Consider the following 23,669-nt stretch of genomic DNA (forward strand, 5'->3'; position numbering starts at 1 on the left):
CTTTCTGGCTACGTTCGTTGATGCTTTTCTAGCTACGTTTATACTCTTCTATCTATGTTTGCTGATACTCTTCTAGCGACATGTATACTCTGTTTGCTGATACTATTCTATCTACGTCTGCTGATACTCTTCTATCTATGTTTGCATATGCTCTTCTATCTACTGTATGTTTGCAGATGCTCTTCTAGCTACATTTATACTCTATGTCTGCTGATACTCTTCTGGCTATGTTTATACTCTGTTTGCTGATACTATTCTATCTACATCTGCTGATATTCTACGTTTGCTAATACTCTTCTGTTCACGTTTGCTGATACGCTATCTAGGTTTTCTATCTACGCTTGTGGATAGTCCATCTATGTTTGTTGACAAAAACAAGCTGACAACAATAAAGTACAGACATGGCTCATGGATCGGAAATCTCCGTTGTACCAGCAATTTTCGTAAATCATGCTGGTATTGGAACAGGATAGTCGATCGGATCGGATCAGCCACGTCCTGAAAATCAATCAACGGTTGCATTCAAAGAGACAATCAGGCAGTTCAACCACTCAGAAAACACAGCCAGTCAAATGTTGATGTTTAAATAAACTCTATGGTTGATTTACCAGAATTATTGATCCGTTATTAAGTTTTGCAGAAATCCAAGTGGAACTGAGCCCTCACACGCTCACTTTTGTTGCTTCCTACTCGCTGGGTAAATCTAATTCAAGCCACCTGACCATGAGAATGCGTGTCAGTTAATCAGTCTAGCAGGTAACCCTCGACTCATGTGAACACATCATCTTATGCTAACAACACCCTGGGCTGAAATTAAAGCTCCTTGGGGGAGGTAATGAACAGTAAAGAGAGTTAGCAACTTTACCACACGTGCATGCAGAAGTGAGTCACATTCGTGAGTTCTTTCAAGCCAGTTTTAAATCCTTTCTTCTTCTTGCGCCTTCATCCTCGTGCTGCTCCTCTTATCGGACGTCTGCTCCTCCTTCTAAGTGTGTGAGCGGAGAAGGAGGAGGAGGAGGAGGCCGCACCCTGTACCACGTTGATCAGATTAGAGGGCAGCTCCTTTCATTTCCCCAGTCCTTCCAAGCCTTCCCTCTTCCTCCTCCTCCTTCTCCCCCTCCAACATGCCTTCCCTTCATCTCCCGCCCGGTGCGGCCAACTCCAAACCTCATCATCTGCAAACACCACCCTGGTCTTTTTCCTCCCTTCACAGATGGCGAGCAAGGAGCAAGGGGGCGGAGATGACTTGCACATGCAGAAGCAGCAAAACAGAGTGAGTCTCTCACCCGGATTTGTGTCTGCTCCTCATCATGGACGCCGGCTCCCTCTTCCCACCCTGGTCGTACAGTGGGTCCACAAACTTGAAGACGTGCGATGAGCCAAACTGCAGCGTCGAGCCTGAACGCAGCACGACCGTCTCGGTGATGCGCTGGCCGTCCACGAAGGTGTCGGCGTCGGGGCCATGCGGCGTCACCGTCACCATGCCTTCGCTGTGCGTCAGGTTGCAGTGGTGGGGAAGGATGCCCGGGCCGAGCAGCTTGAGGCAGAAGCAGACAGCGGCAGTAGGTCCATCAGAACTTCAAATGAAAACACTGAAGTCCAGCTAGAACATCGTTTACCTGGATGGCTCCGTCGTCTGTGCAGTCGGAGCCCACCTCGGTGATGCTGTGCTGCAGACGATACAGTTTTGGTTTGTCCCGTGAGTCGGAGCCGTCTGCAAAAAAAAAAAAAAAACACACCAGGACAAAATGTCATATTTAGCTCAAGGTGGGGCCGCACTGAAATGAAAAAAGACAACTAGTCAAATGCACACTGGAAGGCAGGGGTGTCCAAACTGGGGTCTGGGGGCCAATTTTAGTCCACATCAAATTTTTACTGGCCCTCAGCATGTTCTAAAAAATAACATGCACTCATTAATGAGATACATTATTAGATCTTACACCAATTTTCTTGGTCAGCTATAACACAAAGCTAGTACTAGCTAGCAAAGCTTAGCACCGGATGACTTTATTGGCCCATGGCACATTCTAAATTTTTTTAGAAACTACAATTTTAATTTTTTAAAAACAAAAAAAAAGGAAAAAAAGGAGGAAAAATCAGCAGTCATTTTACAAGAATAAAGTCCAAATATTATGATTGAAAAAACTGTAATCTAAGGAGAAACAGTTGTAACAGTCGAGAATAACGTAATATTATGAGGAAAAATAATGTCATTTCAGTAGCATAGAGTTGAAATAATAAATAAAATTGATTTTTTTTTTAAATTTGTAATATAATGAGAAACACAACATGAAGTGGTAACTTTTGGAAATTTAAGTTGTGGAAAAAGTTATCACATTATGGGAATAAAGTCATGATTATGACAAAAAAAATTTCCAGAAGAATGTTGAAAGTGTTGGAGGAAAAAAAAAACTGTAATTTGACAAGCGTAAAATAAAAATATTAAGAAAAAAAAGTCGTATTCAAACAAGAAAAAAATCGTAATATTATGAAGAAAAATAATATATTTTAATAGCACAGAGTTGAAATATTTAAGAAAAAATAAACTTTTTTAAAGACATACTATTATGAGACAAACAAAACAAAATATAATTTTTGAAAAACTAGATTGGGGAAAAAGTTACAATTTTATGGGAATGGTCATCATATTCTGAAACGAGAATAGAAATTTATTGAAGAAGAAAGTTGGAAATATTTGGAAAATTAAAAAAAAAGAAAACATTTGAAAAAAAGAGCAAAGACTGAAGTTGATATTAATAATAGGCTTTTTCACTTACATCCCAAAGCTGAGATGCAGTTCTTTCTTACATCTACAATATACATAACTTCTTAGCATAGCTTTTACAAAACCAAAGTGTCAAAGTTGCATCCTTTCATTTTTCACTATGTGGCCTTTGCTTGACGAACCTTTGCACACCCATCTTAGCATATATTGACCCACGTTGGATTGCTTTTCAGATATTTACTGCACAAAATATATCAGAGTATGCATTGCCCACATTTAGACACCCCCGCTGTAACACATGCACATATAAACAAACACACAAAGTACTTTTTCAGCATGTGTTTTGGCTTTTCGTCCATACACAAACTGTTTTAGCTCATTGAAATGTGTGTGTGCAATGTTCAACTGTGCCCAATAAGGGACTACAGAGTAAACAAGCGACAGCATAACTATTGTTGTTTCTATTTTCTAATGACGTACATTAATATGCACTTTCAAAAAATGTAGATAATATACGTCACTGCGAGGCATTATTGATTAGTAAAACAAAGTTTAGTAAAGGCAAAAAAGGAAGCACGTTAGTACACTGAGGAGAAACGGGAAGATTTGGCTTCTTTGGGAGTAAAAAAACAACTTTGAGGTTTTTCTGATACCCGTTCATTTTCCCAGAGAGCTGCTTCTAAAAATAATGTGAAAGAAAGCATCAAGCAAAGTGCGCCCTTTACAAGCACACTTGACATCTTAACACTTTTATTATGTTATTACTTCATAAATGCCCATATGCTTTAAACCACACAACCTCAACATGACGTAAACCTGCGTGATCCCAGAGCCCATAGAGATGCTCGACATTCAACATGCCGGTATTGTCCAGCACGTCATTACAGATACTGATATCAACCAATACTAATACAGGCAGCAGCTTTTCCCTCACAATAATGTCATGGAATGAATGAACCCATGATGCTTCTTTTACTGTTTCAAATAAACACTTATTTGTGCAAAATAAGACAAATACTGCAAGTTAGGAAAAAAGTGCCATATTTTAATTTTAACATTTTTCGTTAAAAAAAATCATGCTCAACAGGCAACTATTATCACTAGGAATGCTCCGATCAGAGTTTTATGCTGCCGATTCCAATCATCCATGAGTGAAATCAGCCGATACCGATCGCATGATTTAATAATTTTCCCCCGATTTATTTATGATGTGTGTATTGCCTCCTCCGTGGATCATTACCTTATTGTGGCGGAGGTTTGAGTGCCCGCGTGATCGTAGGAGCATTGTTGTCTGGGGCTATATTCCCCTGGTAGGGTCTCCCGAGACAAACAGGTCTTAGGTGACGGCGCCAGACTAAGAGTGATTCAGAAGATTCAGAACAAAAACAAGAGGTGGGACTACACCTCACCCGCACGTGTGACACCGGGGTCTCACCCTGGAGCCATGTCTGGGGCTCGCAGGCGAACGCCTGGTGGTTGGGCCTTCACCCGTGGGGTCTGGCCAGGCCCAATCCACACAGGATTTCCCCCCTGTAGCCCACCACCTGAGGGGGCAATGTGTTTTGGGTGGCGGTCGAGGGCAGGCGCCTGGCCGACCTGGTCTTCGGCGGCAAAATCTGGTTCTTGGGACATGGAATGTCACTTCTCTGGTGGGGAAGGAGCCTGAACTTGTGCAAGAGGTTGAGGCATTCAGACGAGACATAGTCGGACTCGCCTCGACCCACAGTTGGGGTTCTGGAACAAAACTCCTCGAGAGGGGCTGGACCTTGTTCTACTCTAGACTTGCTGTAGCAGAGAGGCGGCCAGCTGGTGTGCGCTTATTAATAGCCCCCTGGCTTGGTGCCTCCGTGTTGAAGTCATCCTCAGTGAAGAGGTCATCTCCCTACGCCTTAGGGTTTGGGGAAAAGGTCCTGACTGTCATTTGTGCATACGCGCCAAACGCCAGTTCAGAGTACCCAGCCTTGTTGGAGTCAATCAGAGGGGTGCTGGAGAGCAGCCCAGCTGGTGACTCCGTAGTTCTACTGGGAGACTTCAACGCCATGTGGGTAATGACAGTGTGACCTGGAGGGGCGTGAACGGAAGGAACGGCCTCCCCAATCTGAACCCGTGCAGTGTGATGTTATTGGTCTTCTGTGCGAACCATAGTTTGTCCATAACAAACACCATGTTCGAACATAAGGATGTTCACTAGTGCACTTGGCACCAGGACACCCTAGGCCGCAGGTCTATGACCAACTTTGTAGACGCATCATCAGACCTGCGTCCGCATGTTCTGGACACGCGGGTGAAGAGCGGGGCTGAGCTGAGCTGTCAACTGATCACCACCTGGTGATGAGTCATGGCAGCAAGCCCCAAACCCGATGGTGGACACCAGAGGTCAGGGCTACCGTCAAGCTGAAGAAGGAGTCCTATCGAGCATGGATGGCTTGTGGGAATTCTGACGCAGCTGACAGGTACTGGGCAGACCAAGCGTCATGCGGCTTTGGTCAAGGCAAAAACTCGGGTGTGAGAGGAGTTGGGTGAGGCCAAGGAGCACAAATTTCGGTGGGCCTCAGAGAGGTTTTGGCAAACCGTCCGATGCAGGGGAAGTGCCCGGTCCAAACTGTTTATAGTGGGGAGTGCATATCATATGAAAAAAGGTACCAGAAAATGACCTTAATATAGACAAAAACATATTTGACTTTTTCAAGAGAACATATCAATGGTGAAACGAACAGTGAATGTGAAGCTTTCTTTGAGGAGACTTTGGATGTGAGATCGAGTACATTGGTGGAGCCCTAGCAGCACCTCCAGGTAGCACAGGTGGGCTTCAAGTGAGAGCAGTCACCAGATATTTTTCATGGCATGTGTTGGTGGGTAAGCTCCACACGGCAGACATGTTTGTTTTGTTTTGGCATGCCTGCGCAGTGTGAAGGAAAGTGGGAGAAGGACGCTACCCAAGACGTTAGCGCAAGACACTACACTGGACGCAGAGATAGGGCTGACCCACAGGTGATTGGCTTTTGTGGTCAGCGTTGAAATGTATTTATCGGCATATTCCGATCACATGCTTTAACGGAAATCGTCCCATCGACCGGAGCATCCATATATAACGTGTCCTCCTATTATCAACAGCAATGACTGTTGCATTTGGAAAGGTGTACATTTCTATGTGGCACAAACATCCTCATAAGAAGTAGAGTGCAAAGTATGAAAGTATGGACTCATACAATCACTGAAATTATGAACTGGTTGTAGCTGGGAAGTTTTTTTGCATAGTGCTGCGTGTGACTCAGGGACTCTTACTGAGGTGTGATATTGGATTACATTACTCTCCCCTCGTATAAATAGCACTTTACAGTCATTGCAAATTGCATATCTACTATCCGAAGGCAAAAGTTGGAAATATCAATATTGGCATTCTTATGCCAATAATAATTCTTATGCCATCTCTAGTATGGAGTATATTTTCTGTTGGATTCTGCAGCTGTTGTTGAGCACAACTACTAAGTGTTCTTTGAAAAATGTGTGGCACACACAGAAAGTGGTGTGATGTGTTTCTTTTCTTTACCTTCGTGGTGCCGATAGGAGTAGTAGGCATAGTGATTCCCTCGCCCTATGCAGGCAGGAAGGCAGGCACAGGAAGTAGAAGACATGCACAAGGACCCGCACGCACGCACGCACGCACGCACGCACGCACGCACACACGCACACGCACACGCACACGCACACAAGGGCAGTGACACACCATGCCATAAGAAGGTGGGAAAGAAAACAGACATAGCAGAGGGTGAAAATGCAGCATAACTTTGTTAAGCAATTAAATGCACTTTGCAGCCGACATGAACCCCGACAGGGGATGACCTGTCCCCCACCGGAGGTTAATAGAGTTAGTGCAACTCAGACAGAGACAGGGTGTTACTATAGGGGGGGAGGCGGGGTCAGAAACGAAACAAGCTTGTTAGGGCCTGAGTGGTACTGTCACATCAAGCGAGGACTCGGGTGAGCTTGATGTCATTTATCTGCGTGTGAGCTCCTGGAGCTTTGACTGGGTGACCACCAGGAAGTGCATTCCAGGAATTTAGGCTGCAACGTACCTTCTGCTGTACTCTAACTTCCTCATGGGAAGTTATATCAGTCTTTGTTAGCATTAACTGAACATTATGCCATGCCAATTGAACAGTCTCATCATAAAATGTACAAAATGATAGGGAATGTTGCCGTGCATCAACTCCAGAAGAAATGCAGCTGCTTCAACTTCAAGTGTGATTGATGTCTGCTGAGCTGAAGTGGAAGCAACATCTGGACTCTTAAAAATCGTCATTGACCACCACTTCACCTCTCTTTCACCCGACTTCTTTTTAAATAGACAACGCTGACACCTGTTGGTCACCGCCTGTCACTGCAGCCTTGTTTGCTTGCTTGTGGCAAATGCATATCAAAAATGAATCTATAAGTGCACAATAGCATTGAGTATGCGTGGGTCTACCTGGGCTCAGCTCCACCAGGTAAGGGAGCTTCTCGGGCGGCAAGGAGCTGGACCCGTCCTTCAATCGCAGGCCCTTGTCGTCCACTTTCCTCGGCTTCCTCCCCTGGTAGTCAGGTGGCCTCTTCTTCAGCTGGAACACTAGCGCTCCTGCACACAAGAGGATGTTGTTTAGGTCAGTGGTTCTCAACTGGTGGGTCGTGGGTCCATTGTGGGAGGGCCGTTAGCAAGTAAAAAATTACACTGTACATATGTAATATACAACTGATGTCTGGCTTTTTGCGAAGGACTTTGGAGCTATATTTCAATCATCTTCCTCCTTGGTATACGTATGTTCCTAGCACAGTTAAAGTAGAATACAGTAAAATATCTGATTTAGTGGTCTTTTTGATATATAATATTCATTTATGCATTATTTGTATGTAGGCAGTTGTCATGTTTCCTCATTTTCTTGATGAAATGGCTTAATACATTTTTCTAAAATGCACCTTGGATGTAATTGTTAATGTTTTCACAGATGAGGTATAAATATACAAAAATATATAAAATAATACAATATAATATATATAATAAAAAAATATATATATATAATAAAATATTAATATAAAAAATACTTTTGTTTGGTTTGACCTGAATAAAAGTATTAAAATATATAAATAAAAACAAAAATGACTTAAAGGTGTTAAAAAAAAAAAAAGAATACAAATAAAAATGACTCAAGTGTAGAAACAAATTACTAAAAACTATAAATTAAAAATGACAAATAAGTGTATGAAAACATTTAAAAATATATAAAAATGACTTAAATAAGTGTAAAAATCTATAAAAAATGAAAATGACTTGCGTGTAAAAAATACTAAAAATAACTATAATAAATCATTTCAATCATAGAGAATATGATTTTATTTGTACGTTTATATATTTTAAAAATATATAAAAATAACTGACTTAAGGACATAAAAAACGCACGGAGGCCTAGCGGTTAGCATGTTAGCCACACAGTCGGGAAGATCTGGGTTTGATTCTCCGTTGGGCATCTCTGTGTGGAGTTTGCATGTTCTCCCCGTGCCTATTTGGGTTTTCTCCGGGTACTCCGATTTCCTCCCACATTCCAAAAACATGCATGTTAGGTTCATTGGCGACTCTAAATTGTCCATAGGTATGAATGTGAGTGTGAATGGTTGTTTGTCTATATACGCCCTGCGATTGGCTGGCGACAAGTCCAGAGTGTACCCTGCCTCTCACCCAAAGATGGAAGATGGATGGATGGACTTAAATAAAAGTGCAAAAAAATAAATAAAATGTAAATATGGCATAAATAAAAGTGGGTCATGACTTAATGGCCATTTGAAAAGAACTGGTTGAGACCATTTGTTCTGGTTTCGATTATCCGTTTTTGGATGCGATGGCAGATATGCAGCAGAAGGGGGCAGTGCAGACAAGGAAAGGGGCGGTGTGGATGAAGTTGGGATGAAGTGTACCTCTGTCTGCAGGCCAGTCTCTGAAGATCTGCAGCGGACACTCGCCATCATCCAGGATCAGCTCCTTGCCTGACTTGTCGTCTTGCTGCAACAACAACACAAATCCGACCGTTAGCACACTGCAATATGCATCTGCTCATAACCTGACTGTCGCTCAGCTCTATAAAAAGATCATTTTAGGCATCGGCAGACATTTTAATATTGTATCATCTCAAAAGAACTTGCACACGCATGAGCAAAGGAAGAAGGAACAATACTCCTGGGGCCTTGCACAACAATTCCAATGTCGCCCACCTTCATGAATATTGTAGCGTTGTTGCTTTTGGGTGTCCTCTATCTCGCCATCGTGTTCACTTCACGCACCCCTCCCCCTTTTAGGCTGCGCTGCTAAGCTAGTGTGCCGCTGTCTCTCATGCTCACTAACCTAATGACTTTTACTGTACCACCGTCTCATCAGCAAAGTGTCTGTGTGCGAGTGTGTGTGTGCCCGTGTGTGGTGGTGTGCGTGCGTGTGTGTGTGGAGGGCAGCCAACACTCAGCATCTGCGGGAGCACTCAGTATGAGAGCAATCACTTGCATTGCTCTTACAGGTTTTCATTTTGTGCCATGTAGGCTAGCCCAGTGATGTCTGTGAGTGAGAGACATGTGACAGTGGTGTTTGACGTCACATCAAATCAGCCACTCCTAGAAACCATGTTCAAATCCTTAAAGTGTGGAACTCGTTACCCGGGCAATGCAGTACTCTCTGGGGTTCTCCTTCTCCAGCCCATACTTCTCCAGCGCTTCCACCACGGCAAAATCGGCCGTGTCCCTGGTGGAGAGCAAGATGGTCTTGTAGGGAATGTTGGGCTTCAGGCTGTCAGCATAGATCCGCAATGTTCCCCCTTTCATGAGACAACACACACACGTTAATAGAGTAGGGTAAAAACTCGTGTATTTGTCTCATTCATTACAGCTTGAGCGCAGCCGCGAGGCAACTGGGGGCAAAATCAAAATCACATTATCTTCTATTAATAAAACGAAGAGGAACTTTATGGCTCGTGAAATGTGTGCCATGTACGACATTTTGATGGTGAGGCTAATGAGGCGGTTGACCGTAATGTTTCACCTTAACGAGGGAGCTCTTTACAACACGACTTCCAGCAGGAGAACATCATGTGTGCAGAGCATTTACAAGGCCAGCATAGTGGACTACTACCTTACTTTCCGGGCTATAAGTTGCATCAGTCAAAAACTGTCATGAAGAGGGGGAATAAAACATAAAAGCGGCACTAGATGATAAGTGGCATTTATGATGGAGCTATCATCAGAGCAAGCTGTCATTAGAATTCACAAAAGAAAAAGAAAGTCAGATGGAGGAGGCAGTGTTGACAACAACAACAACGAGCTTCTGTAGCTTAAGTATACCGATGCAATAAAAACCTGTTTAAAAAAATGTCTGAAAGTTCTCACAGAAGACACTTTTAGTACGTCACATGGCGCCTGGATGCACCACGGTGTGTAGAAACCTATCAAACAGCTGTATTTTAACAACAAAACTTCATATTTGTATTCATAAATGAATGAGTTGATGAATGGATGTTTATTTAGTTAGTGGCTGACGCAGCAGCTACAATCTCCAAGATAGACATAATTAGTGTCCTGATGATTATCCCTAAACCCAAGTAAAACTAAAATAATGCTATTTGGTAATAGCAGAAAAGATACTTGTGCAAATACAAATAGATGGCGTGGACATTGACAAAGTGAATGAAAATAAGTTTCTAGGCGTTATAATAGATGACAAAATGAGTTGGAAATCCCACATTAAAAATATACAACATAAAGTGGCAAGAAACACTCCTATACTCAATAAGGCAAAATTTCTTCTGGACCAAAAATCACTCCATACTCTCTGTTGTTCTCTAGTATTACCATATTTAACTTTTTGTGCAGAGATATGGGGAAATAACTACAAAAGCGGACTTCACTCCCTAACTGTATTTCAAAAATGATCAATTAGGGTCATCCATATGGCCGCTGATAAAGAACATAAAAATACCTCATTCCTTAAATCACAACTACTAAAACTTGTTGATCTGGTAAACTTTCAAACAGCTAAAATCATGCATAAAGCAAAAAATAACAAGCTACCCAGAAACGTAATACAATTCTTTTCATCAAGAGAGAGGAAATATGATCTTGGGAAAAAAATTTCATTGTGACACATTGTTGTATTGCTTTACCATGTTCTCATGTTATTCAGAACTAGTAAAGGGATCATGTTGTGGGAAATGATCAAATGTATCAGCACTTGATGTGAAATGTATTAGTAATGGTGACATGTATTAGCTATTGGATGTGAAACAAAGTAGCTCTGCTTCTTCCTGCTCCTTTTGGACATTTGGAACTGTGATATGAGAGGTAGACTAATGTGAGAGAATGTGAGAAAAAAAGAATGTTCAAATGTTCAAATCAATCAATCAATAATGAAACAACACTGCTGTCCAAAATAGCACATTTCTCAATCCACACAGGTATCATATAATAATGGTTGCACATTACTTACAGACACAGCTGATGAAACGTTTAAGACCATAGCTGACAAAAAAACTTCAACATTCAACCCAGTAACCTTCATTTGGGCTGAGAATGATCCCGTGTCTTCACTGACAGCCAATAGGATCCTAAATCACATTCAATCCACATTTTTGCCAAAATGTTGCCTTTTATAGGCTCTGCTCTTAAACTTTTGATCAGCCTATTTCACTTTAATGTTTGTTTGCAATAAATTGCTTAATCAAATTGTGTTTTTAATTTCACTCCCACTTCTTTTTGCATTTTGAAGCTCTACTTAGAGCCTCCTTAAGATCCAACAGCACAAAATGTATGTTCTTGCAATTTTTTTAACTAGTCTTTCAGGGTCATTGACGTGATTTATCAACTTGGCTTAAATATGTTCTATATTGTTTGAAATTATGTTCTACGTTGTTCGTTTTTTGAAAGCGAACGGAAAATTCCTAAAAATTACATTTATAGTACGTGGTGGGCCATTATGGTCTAACGTCGCTTGGAAAAAGGACGTTTCCCAAGTGACGTCGACGAAGGTGCAGCTCTCATCTTAAGCAGAGTAAACGAACATGAGAGTATGGACGAGATAGAAGATGTTTACAGTGATTATAGCAGAGATTTGAGGAGGAAGAAACTTCTGGAGATGAAATAGAGCACTTGCAGAACATGCAATTAAGCCGCATTTATTCAAACCACAGACGATGGAATTAGCGTGTCTGATGACAAAGACATGGAGATGAAGATTGGTCGCCTTCAAACACAAAATGCTAAGTGCAAATTACCTTGGAGTTGCTTATCCTTCAATTATTGTTTTAAATCAGCTTCTTAATGAGGTCTTAAGAGCTTTTTTATTGCGTATTTTGTCGCCGTCCTGCCCCCCGCTGTCCCTATGGTGGCATAGTGTTTAGAATACAATATGTAAATAAGATATGACTTACTCTTCATTGGAAACTTCTCCGCCATTCTCTTCCTTTTGTCCTGTGTAGCATAGCATCAGGAATAGCATCCTAGCATCCAAAATGCGTTTATACCCTACTTTCAAGTCAAATGCTTCTTGTAAAGGCGTTCCTTCATAGCAGTCTTCTGAAATGAACGCGAGGCGGTGGTCCATTTGTCTTTTGTTCTAACTTGCTTAGTTCATAGTAGTCTTAAACCTTCGTCTTTTGGAAAACAAAACAGTATCACTCGGACACCGAACAGCCAGCGGCAACACGAGGATTTGGCATGACTACTATTTGGTTAAAAATAAATCAAACAAAGTGGATGACCAGCCTGTGTTTGTGCTGCGCCCATAGTCCTATACGCCTTCGCCCACGTCACTTACGGAAACGCCCCTTTTCTGCAGCGGTCAGTGAACATTTCTTCACGTACTTAATTTTAAATGCAATTTTTACAAATTTATCCATTGCTAAAAAAAAAAACAAACAACATGGAACATAATTACTAACAATATAAAACATATTTAAACAAAGTTGATAAATCATGTCAGTGACTCTCAGGAGTGTATTTTTATATTGATAGTTGCAAGACCAGCCAAAATGGAAAAAAAGTGTGATTTATAATAGAGAAAATACAGTACATGAGTAAAGCCATCGTATTCACGTTGAACACTATGAAGGTGAAGATGCTCTGAATAAAATCTAACAATCAGTTTGCTGTCGGTACCTGAGTCGGGCCGCCCGTCGCTGCTCATGAACTCCTGCATGCGCTTCTCCAGTTTCTGCTGGCGCCTCCTCTTCATCACCACCTCCGGGTTGGAGATGGTCCTAGTGAAGCTGGTCTCGGGCATGTCCTTGTAGACCTCCGCGGCCAGCCGGCTGTTCTCCCTTTTAAGACACAAATATATAATAACAATCAAGGTGAAGGAATACAAAGCGTTCACCTTCTTTCTTCTGGAAACTTGATTGTCTTACCCGTCCTCCCGATTCAGCATCTGCTCGTCCCCGTCGGTTATCCGAGCAAACTCCTTCTCCCTCTTCTTCTCCTTTTTCTTATCCTTCTTGGACAGTGTTCTCTTGAAGTTCTGGATCACGCCGTCCTTCTCCTTCTCTGGCCCGTTGCTCTGACTCTTCTTTCGGTCAAAGATACAATTACAAGATACAAGTTGAGATGACGTTATATGATATCATACATCCAACAGAAGAGCCTGCAGCTAAAATTGAGAATTTACAGCGATCTAGGGGTGTCACAACATCTCACGAGATTAAAACACTGAAAACAAGATTTCTCTCTCAGAAAAAAAAACTGTCTCGTGGGCGCTAGGCGCGGGATGATAATAAATTAATTATTTAATCGCACAATAAATGAAAATGAAGTGAGCGATTTTTCCCGCCTCAATATATTGCCATGTGCATGCGTGTCTGTCTTCCTCGTCTCTCGCCTCCAAACAGGCAGGAAGATGATTCACTCTGTGCATTGCTTTCGGCACCTTGGACAGAATGACCGGACTGAGCCCTTTTGTCAGTCATGCAGTACGTGGAGGCGGGGTCGCTAGCATACACAGAGTGCAGAGTACTGGAAATTAAATGAGTAGATTGTAATATATTGTCACATATTTTGATTAAAAGTAAAGTAAAAATCTCGTCTCATCTCGTTCTCTTAGACCCAATCTCGTGTCTTGTAAATTGTGTAAATTTCTTGTGACACCCAACTGGATGCATTTCACGAATAGACACTGTGCAAAATAAGACAAATACTGCGATATGCAATACAAGCGATAGAAAAAGTGCCAACATGCTGCGTGTGATTCTTCCTGGGGTGTGGTTTTAGATTATTATTAATTATTGAAGGAAGGCGCCCTTATTTCCCCCGGCGTTCTTTGTTCCTTAGTTTTCATATTGTTTGCTGTTTTGTATTCTTATTTTGGTTTCCTGTCTTTCGCAATGTGCAGCTGCTTTGCGGTTGCTGGAAATTGCGTGGAGCAGTACCAGTTTCTCATTAGTAATCAGTGCTACTATTTAGGTGGAGCAAAACATCACACCTTACAGTCAGTGCAAATTCAATATTTACAATCCCAAGGTTCCAACACCGCGGACATACTGAGCAAGCAAGCTTGTTGCTCTGTGGAGGACGGTGTAGTTTGACGAGCTCTCACTCGCGGCAATATCATTATCGGACAAATTTTGCCAGTGAGGTCATATTTGTGTGTGCAGTGCAATTTTTAAGCCTTTTATACACTCCTTCTGTAACAGGGGTGTCCAGACTTTTTCCAACTTTGCCACTTTGTTATTTTGTAAAGCAACATATATGCTAAGAAGTTATGCTGTATATATATTTTAAGAAAAAACTGCATCTCAGCTTTCTCATATAAGTGAAAAAGCGTACTATTAATATCACCTTCAATCTTTGCTCCTTTTTACTGTTGATTTTTTTAAAATTTTGCCAATATTTTAACTTTCTTCTAAAATAATATTCCAAAAAGCTTGACTTTATTCCCATTCATAAAACATTTTCCCCAAACATAAGTTTGTTTAAAAAAAACCCAACTTTTCTTTAGTATCTCTAAATACTAAAAAAAAATGTTATCTTGTTTAAGGTTAGGGTTAGGGTTAGTTTTAGAGTTGATCAACCCTAAGTTACAAACATGGCGTTATTATTCCTCATATTACAAGTTTATTCTTGTAAAATTGTTTATTGTCGTTAGAGTGCGACTTTTTTCACTTAATATTTTTACTTTATTCTTGTGAAGTTACAACTGTTTTTACCCCATTTCTACTTGTATCCCTCCCAAACTATTTCAACTCTCTTCTTGGAAATGTTATTCTCCTAATTAGTATTTATTCCCATAATATTTTGACTTTATTCTCATAACTTTTTCCGCACCTAATTTTCCCAAAAAATACAACTTCATTTGACGTTTTGTTTGTTCCTCATAATATTACAAAAATAAAGTCTTTTTTCTTTAGTATTATACCTTCATGCTAACAAAATTACATTATTTTTCCTCATAATTCTAATAATTCTCATAAAATTACGACTTTTTCGCATTAGATTACAACTTTCTTTGGCTTAATATTTGTACTTCATTCTCGTAAGGTTTTTCTGTAATTATAATTTTATATTTTGACTTGTAACTTTTTCCACACCTAAATTTCCCCCCAAAAATACAGCTTTATTCAATGTTTTTTCTCATAATATTACAAATCTTTTTTCTTTTAATTATAACTTTATTCTAATAAAATGACTTTCTTTCCCTCATAATATTGCGACGTTCTCATGAAATTACAACTGTTTCTCATTGGATTACAACTTCTTTCTCTTAATATGTTGACTTTATTCGTGTAAAATTACTGCTCATTTTTTCCATTTTTGCATTGAGTTGTTTTTTTTTTTAAGTTTGCTTGTGAAATTATATTTTCAGAATGTGCCACGGTTCAATAAAAAAACAATTAAATGGCCCCCGGGCTGCACTTTGGAAACCCCTGTTCTAGAAGTGGAGCGCTTAATGCCGCCATTTCTCTTCAGATTTTCACACATTTTGGATCAAAGTCGAAATAAACTTGTCCCTAGCAGCCTCAGAGCAGAGCCAAGCCTCTGTGATAGCCCCCAGCATGGCTCGCGTTATGATCTCAAATACTGTTATGAAGTCATAATGTGTGGTCTTGGGGGACATGTGGTGTTTGATGGAACAGAGTCAGGTCATTGTTACAAAGTGTGCTTTGGTTTTCAGGCCGAGCCGCTGACCTTGGGCAGGATGTCGTTCTCATTCTTCAGGACAAAGCGTCCTTCTCTGTCGTCTTTATTCCAGTTGAGCTGAACAACAAGAGGCTTCTCGTCCAGGTCCAGCTGGCGCTCTTCTAACACACACACACACACACACACACACACACACACAAGTTCATCAGAAAGCCAGCTTCAGCACATCCTTTTTCACTAATTGGTCATTAGAGCATTTTGCAAAAGGCTGACAGGTGGACTCACCGCCGCTGACGTGGACCTCGTACAGGGAGTATTTCGGGGACGACAGCATCCTCATGTCCGGTCTAAACTTTTCCGCTAGCGTCTCGATGACGTCCTGTGTGGTTGCGGTGCTGGACACTCTGATGCACTTGGTGGCAAAGTTGCCGGCCACGCGGTCTTGGAAATAGAAGCGCATCACGCCATGGAACTCCAGGTCCTGCAGACAAGACAAGGGAATATTTTATTATGGTCACACGAAGTGCAGAAATAGACGCAAAGTCCCTTTCCGGGTTCATGCCAAAGGAATAGAGAAGAGTAAAGATGTATGAGCTGTAAGCTAGCATATAGGACAGGCACTTGAAGGCACCTCTCGCTCCAAGCCAACCACTGCACTATACTGTACTGCAGTGTGTGTGTTCTGTCATTCATTGACCTGCACTGTCAGCACCACAGTGTGTAGTAACACATGAAAGGCACCGTGCGCACGTATGAGACACATACTTGCAGGCACTTGAGTGTTCTTTTTCTTTTTGTTAGCACAAGGACGCAGCGCACTTACCAGCAACAGTACAGCGTGCGATGCCACCCGAGCCCTCCGCTAATGGCAAACTAGAAATATATCATAACCCTTAAGTTTCCAGGGGTACGCCAGTTGCTATAGAACAGAGGTGTCCAAACTTTTTTCGGCGAGGGCCACATACTGAAAAATGAAAGGATGCAAGGGCCACTTTTAGATGTATTTCAAAAAGAAACTGCATCTCAGCTTTGTGATATACAGTTTGTGAAAAAGCCTATTGTTAGTATCAACTTCACTCTTTGCCCATTTTTTGCTATGCCAAATATTTCAACTTTCTTCTTAAATAATCATCGTACAGTCGCTTCGTAACATTATGACTTTAGTCTCCTAATATTTTGACTTTATTCCCATATTACAGTAAAACCTTTTTCCACAACCTAACTTTCCAAAAATGACAACTTCATTTTGTTTTGTTTCTCATAATATTACGACTTTTAAAAAGTAACATAATTTTTGGCACTAAAAGGACAATTTTCCTCATAATATTGCAGGTTAGTTGTCATAAAATTGCAACTTTTTTTCTTGTTAAAATGCAGTGTTTTTCCTCTTCTATTTTGACTTTATTCTCATAAAATTAGAGCAGTTTTTTCATTCTTGCTGTTGTATTTACTTTATTTTCAAAACTACTTCAAGTTTGTTCTTCGAAATTTTCTGCTTGTAATATGACTTTATTTCCATAATATTTTAGCTTTATTCTTGTAATTATAATCTTTCCCCCAACCCCCATTTTTTCAAAACTTCCAACTTTATTTTGTTGTTTGTTTCTCATATTAATAATTTTTTTTTTAAGCTTAATTCTTTGAAAGGGATAGTTCGGATTTTCTGACATGAAGTTGTATGACACAACAAGTGGACTATATCAACACGGAGTTGACTTTATTCCTGTAAAATTGCATTTTTTGTCAAAAAAATTTTTTTTGCTGTTGCCATTTTTATTTTTTTGGTTTTCTTGTTAAACTATATTATTAGAGTATGCCGCAGGCCAATAAAAAAAACACTGCTTTTTAAAATATGACCACCTAACCTTCACAATTACGAGGGCGCCTGAACGCCTCACAGCACCTACATGGCGCAGACAGCATGGAGTAGTGAGCAGGAAAGAGAAAATAAAAATCAAATGTTTGTTTTTTAAGCATGCAGGAGTGGGGAGGAGGGACGTGGCTTCAGATCAAATGTCTGAGAGGGTACGGAACTGTTATCACAGCTAAACCAGAAGAAATACTGAACACAGGAGATGTTGACAGCCTTGACAGGACTTTCAAGTGCATGTATTCTGTGGCTAAGTGCATGCACTGTGCACAATTTGAGCAGAAACTGATCATTCCTGGATTGTTGATAATGTGGAAGTGTTGTGCCGTGTTTTAGTGTGGACAGCAATGGAGAAAAGTGGGAGTTTACCACGTAGGAATTGAGCACTGCTGTTGGCGTGTTAAGGTTAGCAATAAAGTTTAAAAAGAGCATCAGACTCTGTGGGCATCTGTGGAGACGCTGCATTACTTCCAAAATGTTACGTGCACAATATCACCTTCAAGCACTTGCAGAAAGTGGCTGAGATTCATTTCGCACCCAAATGAGGCACGGATCACTAAAGTTTTTGGGTCCGGTTGCTACCGTGATAGTGTTTCAGTACATATCCACCTCTTCATCAGCTCCACTGAAATGTAACACAACACAGATACAAGTTCAACAGGGGGGCTTGAGGGTTGCACTGATGATTAATTACGTCCTTCCGTTGCAGGAACTTTAAAATGGTGTCAACAGGTAGATCTAGCAGGCCTGAAAGAATGTGTAAAAACAAGCATATTTACACATTCATGGACGCCACTCCTTATTTTCCCTTCTCACGCCTCCCCGCATGTCACACAATCCAGCAGAGTGGAAACACTGAGCGCAGTTTTGATAGCAAGGGCGGGGTCGGGATTGTGTGTGTGTGTGTGTGTGTTGTGATTTACTGCTGGAATGTGGGTCACAGAGGTTTGCCGTTTTCAAGCTTGTGTAACTGTTGGCGACTGTTACTGGGGAGACCATGGTCCACTCCGACGCTGAAACAAAGACAACGTGGCGTCTAATTAACACGCTGGGCGCTTTTCGGCAGCCCCGGCCGCCTTTTAGGGAGCCGCTGCGGCCGAGCTCAACGACGAGAAGTCCAGCGCGTGGGCCCTACCCGTTCATGTCTACAGGACACTCCCCACACAGGATCGAAGCTCGGGTCAAAGTTCACCCAGACACTCCCATGACCATGGCGACGCTCCAATCCTGTGTGATTGTTTCCATACCAGAGTCCACTTCCCAACTTCTCTCTCTAATGTCTTCTCAGCATCTACCACTGCTCTCTTCTACTGGGACACACGGTGTATGATTTACAGTGCAACTCAACTTCATCACCCGCAACGCAAAGTTACAACAACAACTCAACAACTCCACTTGAAAGCCACAATTCGGCTCGGTGGTAGACGTTTGTCAGGGTTACTGGTATCGTTTCATTACAGCGCAGCGTCTTGGCAAGCTTATTTCGCTTCCAAACTTGCAAAACCTACAGTGAGCCTTAGGCCAATAATCCCGCAAACAGCTTTTCAATTTCAGCGGTTCGCAGGACACGCCGATGTCACCGAATAACAACCCGGATGGAGGCCGCCATCACAGTCTCTCTCACACAAACAAACACACACACACACACACACACACACACACACACACACACACACACAAAGAATGTGGCGAATACGTGAGTGACACCTGCAATGAAACCTGCGGGACGGGACTATTTATGTCACATGTGAAAGTAGGCCAACAGTGCAGATTGTTGTCATCACTCAGATAAAAGCTGAGAGAAGAAGAGGAAATACTTTGGGCAAATAAAACTATTTAGAAAGTGCCTGCTTTGCAAAATATAAATAAAACACAGACTCCTTCCTTCTTTTGAGGGCATGAGGTGGGTTTGAATATGAATGTGACTGTCTGTGGCTACATAGGGATAAATAGACTTCATGTGACTCAGTTTAAGACAATGTTATTATTACCGTTGGGGTGTCACGAGACACCCAACTCACGAGATGATTCACAAGATTGGGTCCACGAGAACTCGGCGAGATAAGATTTTAACATTAATTTTAAGAAAAAGTATAACACAAAAATCCAACTGGATAAAACTTATTTTACTTAACCGCATCACAAAACAATGCAGGTGCGTGTTGAAATGTTTGTTGTCACACAAATTGACGCGAAACAATATTATATTATAATAAAATCTCATAATAACGCAATATTTCCTGTCATATGTCATTTTTACTTTGTAAAGTTGTGGAATTGGCATTTGTTCCATGTATTTTCTCACAGGCGATTCATGCCGCCTGTCAAACATTTGCAGCATTTCTTGAAATGCTGGCTTTCCATTATATTAAAGAGCAGCATTTCTTTTGCTATGACTTTCTGTGACCCCACACCATTTTGCACGGTTCTGCTTGTATTTCCCAAAACGTCTCAGTGAGTCTTGACTGTCAGGACGAAGGCTCTGCATCTTCATGTGAATTTTTTCCCCCTGAAGGGAAAACCGGGTTGGGTGAATATGTTTGAGGTGTGCAAGTTCATTTTATTGCCTTTCATGTTGCTACCACTACCGTCTCATTCTTGTCGATAGTCTCGCCTTGCTGTTCCTCATTATTAATATCCCTGCAGGGGGGCTGTGGCATTTGGCTTTGCAAGCATCTTCTTCCCTCCTAATCTCTACCACGTTACCTGTTACTGTTGCATTGCTCCTCATGAAGCGCCTCCTTTTTGTTGTTTGCTTTTGTCTATGTTTTGTTGTCTGTAAACATTAACAGGACTCCCTGAAACTGAATTCTTTCTCAGACTTCCTTTCACGCTGACGTCACCATTCCCGCTTAAACAATGCCCTGCCCCGTTGCATCCATTTCAAGGTAACTCTCCACAGGAGCATGAGTGCGTCCATATAAGGGCATGTGACTCCAAGGGTGAGAGAGGTAAGGATGAAGTCCAAATCTTTCAGTCTTGACTCACCCTTCTGGGTCAAAGATCACGTATGTGTGTGAAAGCTCTCTCGTGACGGTTTTCACTGTCACCTGGCTGCACCTGACGCAACACAAATAAAGCTATAATGCAAGCGGCACCCTGCCGTGTTACCTAATTACTTGCTGTGTTTCAGTAGACCGCATGAATCACTTAGTTTTCCTCTACCAAGTAGCGAACCCTCAAGGCGTACATGTGTGTGCGGATGTGTGTGTGCGCATGCGTGTTATCAGGTGTTAAGGAAGGAAAAGCAGAGCCTGCCAAGCGCCCGTTAAGTGCCCAGATGGAGCATATCTGAAAATTCCGTCATTTCAATGAGCCTTCTTTGATTTCCTAAACAACTTGGAAAAACAATAAGACAATGTTAGCGTAGGGGCAGCTAGTGAGAATGACCTTTGTAGACATGAAGGGTGCGTTCACACTGGTTTGCAGTGTTTCCCATTCATTCATTTATTTACTTATTTGTGGCAGCCCGCCATAAGAAATTCCATGCATGTGCATCATGGCCCATTATGCAAATTATACAATGACATCATCACCCCATTCCTTTTTCTTGTTACATTATGCCTTTGGCTCCATTTTATCTTTTTTTTGTCAAACTTTAGTTCTACAATGTTCCATGTGCCACCCCTGCTTTCATAGCTCTTAGGGTTGGGACAAGGTTGAGTGCGTGACGTGACGTCAATTCTGTAAGCAACCGCAACCCTTATGAACTATTTAGCTTGTTAGCTTCCTTCGTAGCCAGTGAACGATGGTCATCAAAGAGAGAAGGGGAGTTTTATTGCAGCTGGAACTATTCGATACATTACAACAGTCGTTTTCATTGCAACCTTCGGGCCAAAATCGGAGGAGAAGGTGCTCGCAGGTCGTATACACACACACAGGAATATTGTTCTATAAGCTGACCACAAGGTTATAAACTGATGCGACCGGATATCCAGTTTGACAAGCGGGAGACGCGGCTGCATTGGTCGCAGCCTCCTGGATGGAGCCATAAATCCTTAGATTAATGATTGTCGAGACATGCACCGGGTATAGCAAGACCAGCAACCGGTTGATAGTGCGTCTCTTAAACAACACGAGAGCCTGCCCTGCCGGGGAAAGGATTGTCGCGCATGCTCCACGGCTTAGCATGACTGAAGACGAGAATGGATGTAAATAGTATAGTAGTCCATGTGTGCAGCAAGGGAGAACGCTAGATGGTGCGTTGAAGGGCCGTCAAAAAAAGTGGGACATGTTGCTGCTCACAACAGACAACAAAAACATGCAACACTGGGGGATTTCTAACTGTATATTATTTTTTAGATAAAATATTGGCCCATATTTCCAAAATTGATATCCATTTACTTGAAGTATTTTTTAAATAATTGCACCTGAAAGTTGGCCCTGCCGTTGGGGACCCCTGCCTTACAGCATGCTTGGGGACACGGATCAGAAAATACTGTAAAAATGCCACTTTTATAGAATGGGCGTCTTTATTTTATAATGTAAGATTCGTGTCCACATCAACAACCGTACAAATGTATTGGATCGTATTGAATCGTTATGTTTTTAAAATATAGTTTTTTTCATCGTATCATAGCCCGTGTATCTACAGTAGATGCTTAGCGAGTTGTCTACCACAAAGAGATTTACAATCGTAGATGACCAATCACAGCCTTTATGGTCTGCAAGGTTAGATTTAGCTACGCTAAAGGGAGGAGGAGGAGGAGCCAGTCGGTGTAAAGCTGAAACTGGCGTAAATGCCAGAAAAAGCAGTGCAGACATCAGCTATATGTTAAAACATCTTTCTGCACAACATGCGATCACATTCTTGGAATGCCAAGAGCGCCACTGGCTGGAAAGCGAGAAGCACATCCGTTAGCGAGGGAGAATATCTTATGTCATAACAACAGCGGCTCCAACTTCAACACAGCAGCTTCAGCTAACATTGACTTCTTCACATTTCCGACTGAGCTAAAAAGCACACGTGAACTTTGAACACACAATTATTTAATGTTTGCTTTCTGTCCACGAACGCTTGCGTGACGCTTGTTCACGCTGTGTAATTCCACGTTTTATCCAATTAAAAGCCCGCCTTTCCACGGAGACGCTGGGAAACTTCAATTTGGATTTATTTGGCATTAAAAAGATGAGTTTAAGGGAGGAGAAGGGCTTTCTGGTTAAAACGAGAATAGATTCCTGCCGCTGTGCGTCATAGTCTGGTCCACACACACACACACGTGCGCGCGCGCACACACACACACACACACTGACACACATGCTCACTAAACTAAGTGAGTTCCTGAGTCAATATTGTTGCGGCCCCACCTGCGGCAACATGGGGGGATTCCACCATAAGCCATGTCTAAGGTCAGCAGAAGCGAGGTTTCAACTCGGCCACGGGGAGGGGAAGCTCATTCCACAACAGATCCCAGCTGAGACCTTTTCAAAGGCATCAAACGCACGGACAAAAGGAGACAAAAAGGGCTGAACAATTCCATTGCACGAGGCGGGATGATGACTGGAAACAAGCCACAGTATGAGGGTGTGGTCACATGACCGTATACAAATGCAAATATGTCAATTCAGCGCACAAAGCGAGAGTTTCAACTGTACGGACATGAATGGAAGATGATCACTCATAGCTCACAGCATGGGAAATATTTCAAGGTTTCCCATACATTCATTTATCTGTGGTGGGCCACTACAAATAAAAATTGACCGCCACAGATACCTGGCGCTATTTACTTTTTTTTTTAATTTAAGATTTGGCGTCATTTGCTCACCCTCTCTCACATTCACATTATAATGTTATGTCTGAACTGAATGGAGTGTAGTTACACCTCTGTGCAGCAGATGGCATTATAACTCTGGTCTGCACATCACTTAACAGGTGAGTCAACACACCACAATACCAAAACGACCATTCTTTGTGCGTAACAACGACTAAGCCCCAACACAAAC

At 41.8% G+C, this 23,669-nt stretch overlaps 1 protein-coding gene across 19 annotated transcripts in view; it reads right to left on the reverse strand.

Moving 5' to 3' along the window:
* Nucleotides 1-23,669, reverse strand: part of afdna (afadin, adherens junction formation factor a) — an 83,169-nt gene that overhangs the window by 41,080 nt on the left and 18,420 nt on the right. For 13 of the 19 annotated variants that reach the window (XM_054762778.1, XM_054762782.1, XM_054762787.1 and 10 more), the window contains exons 2-11: nucleotides 16,142-16,337; nucleotides 15,905-16,017; nucleotides 13,135-13,292; nucleotides 12,887-13,047; nucleotides 9,398-9,555; nucleotides 8,672-8,756; nucleotides 7,194-7,340; nucleotides 6,276-6,320; nucleotides 1,620-1,714; nucleotides 1,287-1,537 (exon numbers count right to left, since the gene is read on the reverse strand). In XM_054762778.1, the coding sequence (XP_054618753.1) occupies nucleotides 1,287-1,537; nucleotides 1,620-1,714; nucleotides 6,276-6,320; nucleotides 7,194-7,340; nucleotides 8,672-8,756; nucleotides 9,398-9,555; nucleotides 12,887-13,047; nucleotides 13,135-13,292; nucleotides 15,905-16,017; nucleotides 16,142-16,337 (1,409 nt within the window). The remainder of the gene's footprint in view (nucleotides 1-1,286; nucleotides 1,538-1,619; nucleotides 1,715-6,275; nucleotides 6,321-7,193; nucleotides 7,341-8,671; nucleotides 8,757-9,397; nucleotides 9,556-12,886; nucleotides 13,048-13,134; nucleotides 13,293-15,904; nucleotides 16,018-16,141; nucleotides 16,338-23,669) is intronic. The other 6 variants (XM_054762779.1, XM_054762797.1, XM_054762781.1 and 3 more) reach the window with 5 other exon arrangements.

This window comes from Dunckerocampus dactyliophorus, chromosome 19, assembly GCF_027744805.1.
Source record: "Dunckerocampus dactyliophorus isolate RoL2022-P2 chromosome 19, RoL_Ddac_1.1, whole genome shotgun sequence".
In the NCBI taxonomy this organism is placed as follows: domain Eukaryota; kingdom Metazoa; phylum Chordata; class Actinopteri; order Syngnathiformes; family Syngnathidae; genus Dunckerocampus; species Dunckerocampus dactyliophorus.